Source organism: Protopterus annectens, chromosome 9.part0 (assembly GCF_019279795.1).
Source record: "Protopterus annectens isolate FY-2018-M chromosome 9.part0, PAN1.0, whole genome shotgun sequence".
Classification (NCBI taxonomy): domain Eukaryota; kingdom Metazoa; phylum Chordata; order Ceratodontiformes; family Protopteridae; genus Protopterus; species Protopterus annectens.
Genome location: NC_056743.1, coordinates 1,937,163,502 through 1,937,177,594, shown reverse-complemented (window position 1 = coordinate 1,937,177,594; position 14,093 = coordinate 1,937,163,502). Strand labels below are relative to the sequence as shown.

At 44.0% G+C, this 14,093-nt stretch overlaps 1 protein-coding gene across 1 annotated transcript in view; it reads left to right on the top strand.

The window, feature by feature from the left end:
- Positions 1–14,093, top strand: part of GET3 (guided entry of tail-anchored proteins factor 3, ATPase) — a 468,165-nt gene that overhangs the window by 308,203 nt on the left and 145,869 nt on the right. Inside the window, exon 6 of the mRNA XM_044082390.1 lies at positions 6,763–6,960. Coding sequence (XP_043938325.1) covers positions 6,763–6,960 — 198 coding nt within the window. The remainder of the gene's footprint in view (positions 1–6,762; positions 6,961–14,093) is intronic.

The window sequence follows — 14,093 nt, the reverse complement described above, 5'->3', positions numbered from 1 at the left end:
TGTGCTTTCTGGTTTTCCTGAGCGATGTAGCAACTGATCTTCCAGGTTTCAAATATCATTGTATTTAAGAAGTTCATTTTGGGCTGTACAGCATGTTCTTGGTGTGGTACTTTAGTACACTTAGGCTACACCCGTTATTATTGGTGTCTGTTTAAATTTATGGGTTGTATACCTGCTCTAGCTCTGAGTTAATTGTATTTGATATCTTGACTGTAGTTTTTCATGTTTGTTTTAATAATTTTCACTGCAGCAGTACTTGTGTGGCTGGCTGTATCTTTGTGATGTTCTTCGTGTTTCACTGTTGAAGTCATTACATTTGGGTAATCTGCTGGCAGGTTGCCCTCAGTCGGCCTGAATAACAAAGTCTTGGGTCCTACATCGGTTGCTGTCTTCTCTTCCATGACGTCAGGGGTATAAAACATGCAGCTGACGCCATTTTATTCAGTCTTTCTTACTGCGCAGTGCCCGAAGCAGTTCGCAAGTGCCGGCCGGCCAACTCCTGAAATTTTCGCATTCGAGTTTCAGAACCGAAGTCTTCAACTAAAGCTAAGTACCCCGTTGGGGAAACTTTTTCTTGCTCCTTACCAATGTCAGTAAAAGTTAATAATTGCATTACTTGTGGGAAGCAGTTACCTCATAAGGATTTTCATTTGTACTGTATTCCTTGCCTAAGCCCAGATCATAACGTGCCTTGCTGTCGGTTTTGTGCTAGATTTAAGCATTATGTCGGTATATTTTTGATTCAAAATATTTTGGATCCAGATTTAATTACCCTGAAATGTCGGTAAGCAATCCAACTACCGGAGTTCACAAATAACGCAAAGAAAAGGACAGACAGACCGTCGAGGTCCAAAGCCGACAAAGCTTCTCTTAAGCCAGTCGCCGGTTCGCCATTACTCAGTGAGGTGCTTTCGCAGCCCCTGATACCTCCTACTTTTGAGTCGCAGGCTTCTACCGAGACCCATGCAGAGTCCAGTATGCAGCGAGATTCTCAGAGTATTGAACCCGCGGATGTCTCTCCTTTGGATGGGTCAGTAGCCGCTGAGCAGGCACCGGCTTCTGAGGGTGTTTTCAGGCCTCAACATTTTTATATAAAACTAATGCCAGCTTCAAAAACAAGATCAAAAACAGTTTCTAAGTCTAAAAAACCGAAGCATAAGCCACGTGCTCAGGCCCCTATGCCTAAAAAACAGATGATCAAAATGGCTGAGGACATAATTACCTTGATCAGGGGTTTCCAACACCCCCCTCCGCTACGAGGCCTAGGCAAGACACTGATTATGAATCTTCAGATCAGGTTTCCATTTCTTCTGATTCCTCTTTTGATCAGGAATTTTTTTATTCCACCCTATGAGGATTCAGATGCAGAAGAATCCATCCCATCTGCATCTCCTCCTGAGGATTACTCTTTTGGAGAGACTTTGCATACTTTAAGGGAACATTTTCACTGGGAGAGTCAGGATTTCTCTGAATCAAAAAAGAGGTTAGGGATTTCCTCCTCCTTCCTCAGCATAGGCCTTTGGCAATACCTCCTGTATTAGACATTGTTTATGTGTTTTCGGAATCAAGCATGGCTCCTGATTCCCTGCCTCCGGCTCCTAGTAAGCCAGACAGATATTACAGGGTTCCTGACTCCCACAAATTTCTATTAAAAAAAAAAAAAATGTTCCTGACTCCCACAAATTTCTATTCAAAAATCCTGCTGCTGATCCTGAGACTATCTCACAGGGTCCCAAAGGTGTAAAGGCCTCTACAGCCAAAAATCCTTTCCCCTCTGATAAAGATTCCAGGGTGCTGGATAGGTGGGGAAAGAAGGTTTATACGTCTGCAACCTTGGCAATTAGGGCCTTAAACTGCCAGTTTAATATGCTTAAATATCAACAGCATGTTATGGGCTTACTAAAACAGAAAATGATGTTGATCTCTGATTGTGTGGAAAATAAAGAATTGCAGGAATTATTGCATGCAGCAGAACAGGTTGGAGAGCATACTTTGCAATGTGGTTTTGATTCCTTGGAGGCCTCTTGCAGGGCCACAGTTACTGGATCTGTGATTAGAAGGCATGTCTGGCTCAAGGAGAAAAATCTGCCTGATAATGTTAAAGCTAAATTGTTTGATGCCCCTTTACAGCATGATACTCTCTTTGGTAATAAGGCAGAAGAGGTTTTAAAGAAAATGGAAGACAAAGCTAAATCTATGCAAACTGTAAAAGATTTCTTACAAGTGCAACCACCCAGGTTCAATAGGCACACTGGCCTGCTAAAAATTGGTCCTTTCCTGTGTCCAACAGAGCCTCTCAAGGCAAATCTAGGCACTCAAAAGGCTCTAGCTACCAATCACAGGGTTCTTACAGGTCAAAGCAATGGGGTGCCTCCACCTCCAAATCTGGAGGAAACAAAGCACCACCCTACAGTAAAGCAGTCTCAATGACTTCCATCTACCTTCACCAAGCACTTATCTTTTGGCAGCCCCTTGGGGGGAAAATTAGCACTTCATGCTCAAAATTGGCAGTTAATTACCTAGGACAAGTGGGTATTAAACAATAGTATCCCAGGGGTACAGATTTCATTTCCATACTTTGCCAATTCCAAACAGTTGGCCAGATCTGCCACAAAATCAATGGGCAGAGGCTCAAAAACAAGTTGCGTCCGTCATGGAGATGGGGGCTATTCAACCAGTACCAGAACAGGAAAAAGGACAAGGTTTTTATTCAAGGCTGTTCCTGGAACCCAGAAAAAACAATGCATGGCATCCAATACTGGACTCATCGATTTTGAACACGTACCTGGACATTCCAAAATTCAAAATGCTGACTTTACAACAGCTACTGCCTATGCTGGGCAGGAACGCTTGGTTAGTGACTCTAGACTTAAAAGAGGTATACGTGCATATCCCAATAAGGGAATCATGCAGAAGATACCTCCGCTTCAAGGTAGGTTTTTTGCATTACCAATTCTCTGCACTGCCCTTTGGCTTATCTACTGCGTCCAGGGTCTTTACAAAGTGCCTGGCACCAGTAATTGCATTTTGCAGACAAAGAAGCATACAAATTTATCCTTACCTGGACGACTGTCTCATTCAAGCACAGAACAAGGACATTCTTCTTCAACATCTGGCATTTGTAAAAAGGCTTCTAACATGCCTAGGGTACACAATAAACAAATATAAATCACAACTGGTGCCCTCTCAAATAATTACATTCCTGGGTGCAAGCTTGAATACAACTGCCCAGATGGCTTACCTTACGCCAGACAAACAAAGGCAACTGACAACATACTTCAAACAGATGGCAACAAAAACCCAGTTATCTGCAAGACAAATTCTGCAGGCTTTGGGGGTTCATGGCATCCTGCATTCTACTAATTCCATATGCAAGACTGCATATGAGGAAACTTCAATGGTACCTAAAAAGTGTATGGAGTTAACATTGTCACAGTCTGGAAACAATGATTCCTCTCATTCCCTGTCTACAACAGGAGTTTCTTTGGTGTGCAGAGACATGTCACCAAAACAAGGGAATGCCATTCACTCTACCCCCTGCCACCCAAACCCTAACTACAGACACATCAGACTATGCTTGGTGGGCCCACCTGGCGGGGTGATGCATTCAGGGCATATGGAGCCCAAAACAAATGCATCTGCGTATCAACCGGAAAGAGATGCTAGCGGTTCAGAATGCTCTAACAGCCTTCAAGGACTTACTTCATCCAGGACAACTACTGATAAAGACAGACAACACCACGGTTATGTGGTACATAAGCAGGGGGTACACATTCCTACCCCCTTTGCAGACTAGCCATGGCATTGTGGAACACAGCCTTGATTTACCAAGTACATCTTCAAGCTCAATTCCTGTCAGGAAAACAAAATACTCTGGCAGACGACCTAAGCAGAAATCTTATGGACCCGCACGAGTGGAAACTGGATCCACAAATCTTCAGCATGGTAACACAGAAATGGGGGAGCCCAGACATAGATCTATTTGCCTCTCCCCAAAATGATCAACTGGACAAATTCTGCACAAGGACTTATCACAGACAAGCATGGAAAGTAGATGTCCTATCCTTCAGTTGGAAAAACCTATCAGTCTATGCCTTTCCCCCTCTGCCTCTTCTCTCCAAGGTCTTACTAAAGGTCAGACAGGAAAAACCAAAAATGATCCTAATTGCTCCGGACTGGCATCACCAGCACTGGTAACCAATTCTAAGGAATATGTCTCAACTCCCTCCTTGGTACTTGCCTGAAATACTTCATCTACTGTCTCAGCAGAACAATCAAGTTCTGCACACCCAGCTCCAAACTCTGAACCTTGCAGCATGGCTGATCATATAATTATCCAAACAACACCTCTCCGTAAATCTGTGATGGATGTCATTTTGGAAGCCAGAAGGCCTAGTACTAGAAAATCTTATGCTGATAAATGGAAGAGATTCTGTGCGTGGAACCAAGCACAAGGAACAGACACAGCAAAACCAAATATCCCTCAGATTTTACAATACTTGACTGAGATGCTTGAGAAGGGCCTATCTTTTTCTTCAATAAAAATCCATGCCTCTGCCATCTCGGCTCATTACAGCATGGAGCCTCCCATCTTTTCTCATCCTCTGCTAAAACAGTATCTTAGATGGGCCAAAAATTTAAGGCCTCCCAGAAGATCACCAACTCCTGCATGGGACCTCAATTTTGTGCTGGAAAAACTCACCCTGCCTCCTTTTGAACCAGCAGCCACTGCGGATATAAATTTGTTATCTTGGAAAACAGCTTTCCTTTTGGCAATCACTTCAGCAAGAAGGGTTTCAGAACTACAGACTCTCATGGCTGTGGAGCGTTTTATTACATTTTACCCGGATAGGGTGTCCCTCAGGTCCAATCCTTCCTTTATGCCTAAGGTGGTATCCAGTGTGGCTCTTAACCAAACTATTCACCTGCCAATATTTTGCCCAAATCCGCAGAACAAGGGGGAGCAAATTCTGCATTCATTGGACGTACACAGACAACTAAGATTCTATTTAAACAGGACCAAATCTCTAAGAAAGTCTGAGCAACTACTGGTAGCATTTGCTTAAGGATCAGAGGGGAAGGCTATATCAAAGCAGACTATTTCTAATTGGATAAGCCACTGCATTCGTTTCTGCTACTTGCACCATGGTAAACCTGTGCCCAAGGGAATCAGGTCACATTCCACCAGGGCTGACTCTACCTCAGCAGCCTTTCTCAGCGGAGTTCCAACCAAAGACATTCTAGAATCTGCTACTTGGAGTTCTGTGCATACCTTCACAAAGCATTATCATTTGCCTCTCTTCTCCAAATCCAGGGCAAGCTTTGCCAGTGCAGTTCTGCAAGGCCTTATAGCCGCTCCTAATGCTATTTATTTCCATCCTCCCATCCATAGCTTTGGGATTCTACCCAAATGTAATGACTGCAACAGTGAAACATGAAGAACATAGTACAGTTGTGTACACTTACCATAAATGTAGATGTTCAAGTGTATTCACTGTTGCAGTCCGAGTTACCCACCCGCAATCCCCCTTTTTCTATAACTTCTCTTTCCTTCACTATATCCTAAAGCCTTTGTGGTGTATTTGCTTTTAGAGGAAGGTAAAGTTTATGTTGCTAAAAGTGCATTTACATATATTGCTGTTTATATATATATATATATATATATATATATATATATATATATATATATATATATATATATATATATTTGCTCCCCATTTGGGGGGGCACCTGACATCTGGGGCAAGAAAAACTGAATAAAATGGCGTCAGCTGCATGTTTTATACCCCTGACGACTTGACGTCATGGAAGACGAGACAGCAACCGACGCAGGACCCAAGACTTTGTTATTCAGGCCAACTGAGGCCAACCTGCCAGCAGATTGCCAAGATGTAATGACTGCAACAGTGAATACAGTTGAACATCTACATTTATGGTAAGTGTACACAACTGTACTTTTTTTGTCCAAGATAGGGATGAAAAGGGTCCATTTTAGGTCACTTCTCCCACACTGTTTTTGAATCAAGTTTGGAGCTCTGAATCTTATTTGCACTCTGCATTTTTATCCTACTAAGTTAAAACTGCTGCATTTGGTAGCATACTGTTTATGGTTAGATTCCAGGGTCAGAGAATGCTGTTTGTAATTGCAGTACTTTGCCTTTTCACAATGTCATTGTGTGTATGTTTTAGAGGGCCACAGAGCTAGTTGGAGACGTACTGTAAACTGCACACTATTTACTGGCAGTTATAAAGAAATGCATTGTATGTAGGAAAAACTTGAAATGTAAGCATCTCTGCTGCAACAGCACTGGTTTCATATTTAAATAAATTGCAATCCTAATCATCCAGCTTTTTTGCAGTGATAGTGTTCCCCACAATGGTGAGGTGTAATATATTTTGCCAGTCTGTGAGGATGCCAAGCATCTAATAGAGGGGCTAATGCCTTTGTGTCCTCCCCAGACTGATTACTGGGAAAGGAGTGCATTCCTTCCCATGATACTGATACTGTGGGGGAGTGTGTGAGGATGCCAAACTTCTAACAGTGGGGCTAATGCCTTTCTGTCTACTACCCAGTCTGATTACTGGGAGGGAGTGCATTCCTTTCCATAATGCTGTTGGGGGAGTGTGGTGGGTTAAGAAGAATTTGGCTTAAGACAGCAGATTTGGAAAATGTGTTGGAAGATTGATTTAAGCTTTATGAAAAGATGCACAAAATGAAAGTGTCAATTTTTAATAATTTTTTTATATATTCCTATTCAACAGGAGCAGACAACGTTTATATGTGTATGTATTGCAGAGTTCCTTTCCCTGTATGAAACGGAGCGTTTAATCCAGGAGCTGGCGAAGTGCAAGATTGACACTCACAACATTATTGTTAATCAGCTTGTGTTTCCAGACCCGGAGAAGCCATGCAAGATGTGTGAGGCAAGGCACAAAATCCAGTCCAAGTACCTTGATCAGGTAATTTGCTTTGACATGCTGTTTTCAGAAAGTTGTCCAGTAAACGTGCAAGTTGTATGCACTATGGATTCGCATTCTGCCATGGTTTGTCTACTTCCCATTCAGTTGAAACAAAAAAAAATATGATGGGCAATATAGCTGAATCATTTTGTGTATACATTGATGATTATTGTAGGTATTTTTGTTTGTTTTTTCAAGCTGTTATAAAGTAAATAAAGATTTGATTTAATAGCTGTTGCCTTTTGTTTCTGCAGATTTGAATGAGCTGATTGTATAGGGGCATGAGAAGCAGACTAACACTGTTTGCACATTTCCTCCATTGTAAGATTCTCACACCATTCTTCTTGATGTCCTTCAAGGCTGCATCTGCAGTCATAACGTATGGGTTGTCCTGCCTCAGGCAGCCCTTCGGTCGGCCTGATTCCAAAGTCTGGGTCTGGCCTCGGCTGATGAGAAGCAGACTAACACTGTTTGCACATTTCCTCCATTGTAAGATTCTCACACCATTCTTCTTGATGTCCTTCAAGGCTGCATCTGCAGTCATAACGTATGGGTTGTCCTGCCTCAGGCAGCCCTTCGGTCGGCCTGATTCCAAAGTCTGGGTCTGGCCTCGGCTGATGAGAAGCAGACTAACACTGTTTGCACATTTCCTCCATTGTAAGATTCTCACACCATTCTTCTTGATGTCCTTCAAGGCTGCATCTGCAGTCATAACGTATGGGTTGTCCTGCCTCAGGCAGCCCTTCGGTCGGCCTGATTCCAAAGTCTGGGTCTGGCCTCGGCTAATGAGAAGCAGACTAACACTGTTTGCACATTTCCTCCATTGTAAGATTCTCACACCATTCTTCTTGATGTCCTTCAAGGCTGCATCTGCAGTCATAACGTATGGGTTGTCCTGCCTCGGGCAGCCCTTCGGTCGGCCTGATTCCAAAGTCTGGGTCTGGCCTCGGCTGATGAGAAGCAGACTATAACACTGTTTGTACATTTCCTCCATTGTAAGATTCTCACACCATTCTTCTTGATGTCCTTCAAGGCTGCATCTGCAGTCATAACGTATGGGTTGTCCTGCCTCAGGCAGCCCTTCGGTCGGCCTGTTTCCAAAGTCTGGGTCTGGCCTCGGCTGATGAGAAGCAGACTAACACTGTTTGCACATTTCCTCCATTGTAAGATTCTCACACCATTCTTCTTGATGTCCTTCAAGGCTGCATCTGCAGTCATAACGTATGGGTTGTCCTGCCTCAGGCAGCCCTTCGGGCGGCGTGATTCCAAAGTCTGGGTCTGGCCTCGGCTGATGAGAAGCAGACTAACACTGTTTGCACATTTCCTCCATTGTAAGATTCTCACACCATTCTTCTTGATGTCCTTCAAGGCTGCATCTGCAGTCATAACGTATGGGTTGTCCTGCCTCAGGCAGCCCTTCGGTCGGCCTGATTCCAAAGTCTGGGTCTGGCCTCGGCTGATGAGAAGCAGACTAACACTGTTTGCACATTTCCTCCATTGTAAGATTCTCACACCATTCTTCTTGTTTTTCCTGTTGACGTTTAAACTTTTAGCTTGTTTCCGTACATTGTCTACCCTCGGAATCTGCTACTTCCTGCTACCACCTTTCCTGTCAAGAAATTACTCCTTACCCCTTTCCATGTTTGTGGCCTTGACTCATCCTTTCTAGTTTACTTCTCTAGGGTTTTGACAAGGTGCTGGGACTTTTGCTGACACTTAAAAAGTTTGGAATTGACATATAATAACCAGGTCAACTGGGAAGCAAGAGGATCAGCTACAATGCTTATGTAGTGGGGGATTAGCTACGATGCTTATCTAGTCTGGGATTTAGCTTCTGTTATGAAGGCGAGAACCTGCAGATAGTCCTTTCTGTCCTGCCTCATCATAAAAGGGGGAAATGAAGCCCAAGGCCACTCTGAACAATCTCCCACTGCCCAGTACATAGAGTATCGACATTTAAAGAAGCAGGATTTTAACCAGCGATCTTAGTCTGGTGCAAAAGCTGAGAAATTGTCCTGATCATGGGGAGCCCTGGTTTTGTGGAGGTGTTAAAGCCAAAACACTGGGTAGAGTAGAGACCACTTTGACTGTTTTTTATGGTACTATAGGGTCATAGGAAGTATAAGGCAACTGAATTTGCTATAATTTGATCCTTACCAGTACCCACTCTCAAACTGCACAACTTTTTTGGAGGAGGTCTAGGCCAGTTAAGCCCGGGATGAATTTGTGAACACACATCCAATCGTCCACTCCCATTTGAAGGAAGATAATATGTCACACTGTTTAATGGACTGCTTTAGTAGCCCTCACAGCATTTTTCAAATTGAATGTGCTGATGTTATCCTTGATATGACTCTTGATCTGCTGTATACTTTGACATGTTTTTCTTTTGTTGTAGATTCTGTGTTGATAGACCACCAGTGATTTATTTTTTATATTTCCCATTCCGTGTAGATTTGGTTGGGATTTTAAGTTCTATACACTTTTCTAAAGTGGGCATAGAACTTCTTTATGACGCTATCTGCTATTGCAGTGTCTGAGATGATGTTTATAAGTGAATTTGAAACTTCATCATATACTTTAATGAGATTAGTATGTTTAAAAATCCTTAAATTTTGATGCATTGGTTTCAGTGAGTTTAGATATTTTGAACATGAAGGTCACTAGTTTACCTGACTTAAATTGGAAGTGTGTAAGCAGAAGAATTGTACGTGAATATATATTTGCAAGGACCAGGTCAGGAATATTATGTACTCTTGGGTTTGTTGGCACATCCTGTGTAGGGAGCGAGTTTCTTAAATCTAAGAACATTTTGTCATGTCCTGCATTGGAGGTCCAGTTTATTGAGGGATTATTAGAGTCCCAGATTAATGGAGATGTCCTTTCCTTCTATTCATAAGCTGCAGTATTCATAACATAAGGGAGTCCACCTCTGGCTGACTTGTATGTCTGGCCAGTATCCAAAAGCCTTCATGCTACCTTAAGGTACATGCTACACTGCACAAAACATGTACGTCTGCCATAAAGAGACGTCTGGTATGAAGTGGATGTCAGCACGCACCTAACTTAGATCTTTTCTGCCGCCAATCCGATCGCCTCTTCCAGACAATCAGTCGCCAGAACTGCTGTGTTCCAGTTACCAGCTAAGTACCCATTGGGTTTTTTTCTTAAAATTTTTGCTGCTGCTTGTTTGGTTTGTGTCAGCTAGGAAGGGCAAGTGTCAGTGTGGAAGGCAGATTAAACATTAAAACGCCCATGAACTTTGCCTCTTTTGTCTAGGCCCAAACCACGAACACACCGAGTGCACTATTTGCAATTCATCCCTAAGACACTCAGGAGTCAGCTAGCCTGTCTAAAATTATACTTAGAAAACCAGTGCCTTAAGCGCCTAGCACATGAGATGGATGTGACATTGGGCCATTCGGACAAGTATGTACCGAAGGAGGACAAAAAAATCACGGCCTGAACCTTCAGCTGCTCCCTCTCTTCCGGTCGTTTCTCCCAAGGCCAATGTAGGCCCGGAGACCATGCAGGGAGGTGTTTGATGTACCTTCAGCAGGTACCACAGTGGAAGCTCCAAAGGAGTTTGTTAGCATGTGCGTGAGGGAAGGGCAGGCATCCGATCAGGCTGATAAGGGAGAACCCAGGCTCGTTATCTCTGAAGGCGTGAGGGAAGGGCAGGCATCCGATCAGGGTGATAAGGGAGAACCCAGGCTCGTTATCTCCGAAGGCGTGAGGGAAGGGCAGGCATCCGATCAGGGTGATAAGGGAGAACCCAGGCTCGTTATCTCCGAAGGTCCTCTTGGCGTCACACAAATCACGGTGCATGAAGATGTGCTCTCCGATATGGTCGAATGTAGGCCGACGTCCAGTCCTTCCACCTTTTACCATATGGAAGCCCCCAAAAAGAAGGCTAAAACTAAACCTGTGTCTCCTGCTACATCTCAACAGCCCTCTGTTTGGCAAGCTTTTTCCTCAAAGCCTCTTTAATGCTTTTATGGCCCTTCTCCAATCTTCTTCTGTTTATCTGTAGCCCTTTTCTCCTTCCATAACCTTCAAAAGGACAGCTGCTGACTCTTCCGCAGAGGCGGAGGATTCCTCTGGAGAGGAGTCCTTAGCCTACTCCCATCAATTTGGCTTCCCCCTTAGGGTATGCCTGCCCAGAGGAGTTTAATGACACAGATTGCCCTGGGGAGGACATTTTTTTGGATAGACTATTCTTAAAATGAAATCTTTTTTTCAAGTGGGACTGCTCCCAAGTTTCAGACATTCAAAAGAGGTGCTATGACCTCTTGCAGATGGATTCTCCATCTCCTTCTGCTATCCCTCCAGTCCTACCCACCTGTCTGACTGTTTTCTCAGCTGCCTCCAAACATCCAGACTTTCAGCCTCCTGCCCCCAAGCATCCAGGCAGGTTCTATAAAGGTACCTGAGGACTCCCAGTCTCTTTTCAAGGCTCCTGCTGCTGATCCGGCTACCATATCTGTTTCTATGGATAAGGCTTTACAATTGCTACCATCCAGTTCCTTGTTACCCTCTGATAAGGAGAGTAAGGTCATGGAACGTTTGGGAAAGAAGGTTTGCACTTCTGCCAGTTTGACCTTCAGTGCAATAAATTATCATACCCACATAAAGTACTCCTTGGCCCTTCTGGGTGATGCAGGGAAATCTTTGGCAGACATCCCAGATTCCCCAGGAAAATCTAAATTGGTAGCTATTTTTAATTCTTCTGCACAAGTGACTAGGCACTCCAACTGCAGTTATGATGCTGCAGATGCCTCTGCTAGGGAAGCTGTCACTGGGACGGTCCTTAGAAGATACTCTTTGCTTAGGTTACAACCTCTGCTAGAAGATTTCAAGGCCAGATTGCTGGATGCACCATTGGTAGGAGTTCAGCAGCAGATCTCTTCAAGTCTCTTCAGGAGAAAGGAAAGGAGTTACAGGACCTTTAAACATTTGTATCTCCTGTTCCACAGTTTCAAAAGAATTGCCCAGTTAAGACTGCATTTGTAAGAAAGCTATCCCTGTCTTCTGAAAGTAAGAGGAGACCTAGAAAGTCAGTCTCTTTAAAGTCTGCTCCTTCCACCTCTGCTCCAAAACGGTCCTTTCAGTTCCAACCTAAGCCAGGTAGTCTGAGATTACCAGTCACTAGGGCCATCCACTCATTTGTCTCTTCGTCTCAGCCTAGCTCTTGCTGCTTGGAAGCTGATTACCGAGGACTCTTGGGTCTTTTCCATAATCAAAACAGGATATTTCATGGTTTGGGAAAAATTCCACTCATTGTGGGATCCTACCACCCCCCAAAGATCAGCTGAGCTTCTTTCCTCAGGTCATCACAGACATAATCTATCCGGGGACTATCCAAGAAGTTCCCACTTCCCAAAAATGAAAGGGATTTTACTCTAGGATGTTCCTGGTCCCTAGGAAGGATGGCCTTTGGAGACCCATCCTGGACCTTTCCCATTTAAACACCTTTCTCAAAGTCCCTTCATTCCGTATGTTGACTTTATCTTCCCTTCTCCCTCTTTAATTCTTCCCCAGGTGTTCATGGTGTCCCTAGACATAAAAGATGCCTGTCTTCACATTCCTATCCACCCAATGTTCAGGAAGTTATGTTCTTCTGTTGCTTCCTTGCATTTTAAGTTTTTTGCTTTGCCCTTTGGTCTCTATGGCACCAAGGGTTTTCACAAAATGCCTTGGTCCTGTTCATAGGTAGGTACCAGGCTGTCAGCCCTGGGGCCTATATAAGCCTAGCCACAAAGGTTCCCTGGCTTTCGCCACACAATAAAATTATTTTCCTGTGCCCCTGTCGAGCAGTGCCGCAGAAGTGATCCCCTGGGTGAATTTTTTATTTCCCATCCAGTCGTCAAGATTTTTATTAAAGAGGGCCAATGAGGAGCTTTGTTTGACATGAATGGGTAGTTTGTTCCAGAGTATGGGAAGTCTCTGGGACAGGAATCTATCCCTCCAGCATGTTCTGTTTATTGTGGTGACTAGGTTTAGGTCCCTGGAGCGTGTGGTTCAGAGAGATTGGGATTTCTTTAAGTGTAACATGTCCAACAGCTCTGGGTTTGACATAGCTTTGTATGTTAGGCAGAGATTGCCTCTGAGTAGGCAATATGTGACGGAGTAGAGCTGGAGTTTTTTTGAGACTGTCTGCGTATGGCATCTGTTTGAGGCCGGTAATCCTCTTAGTGAGGTATTTCTGTGGCCTTTCCAATTGTTGTAGGGGTCTTGTGAGATGCATGCCAAATGGGGCATTGTACTCTATAATGGGTCTGATGAGGGATGAGTAGAGCGGAACAATGACCTCCTTTTTTTCTACAGGAGAATCCTTTTGTGATGTGTGCCACTTAAGATTTCTTGACTACTTTGGCGATGTGTTATCAAAGGAGAGACTGCTGTCCATCTGTGTCCCGAGGTCTGTTATCACACTTCCGGTGTTTAGTGAGCTACCGCCTATGTGGTAGCTCATGGGTACTGAGTTTTTCCCAAAGGAGATGACAGTGCACTTCTTGGCATTGAGGTTGAGGCCATGACTCTGACACCAAGCATCTGTTTCTGTGAGGCCTTTTTGTAGAATGTCCACATCATTAGGTGATTCTATTATGGCTCCCAGTTTGCAGTCATCTGTGAACTTTGTTAGCCAAAGACCATCTGTGTTGGCTTGCACTTAAGAGAAGTAGATGTCGAACAGGAGAGGACCCAGGACCGAACCTTGTGGTACTCCACTCATCACTATTCTGAAGTTGGACTTTGTCGGCTACTTTTACTGTGTGGGTTCTGTCAGTTTGGCCACCCATCTTGTGACATAGGGATTTATGCCCAGTTTAGTGAATTTATGTATAATTCCAGAGTGGAGAATGGTATTGAAAGCCTTGGTGAGGTCAAGATAGGCTGTGTGCAGTACCTTGCCCTCGTCTATGGCTCTGGTGACTGCTGCAAATAAGTCATTCAGGTTTAGTAGACATGATCTACCTTTTACAAACCCAAACTGAGTGGGGTCCAGGTTTGGAGGTTGCCTATGTCTTTGTTTATAAGCTCCAAGATGATACGTTCCATGGCCTTGCAGACCAGGCTCGTCAGGCTAAGGGGGCGGTAGTTTCTGGGGTCTGTGGTGGCACCCCCTTTGT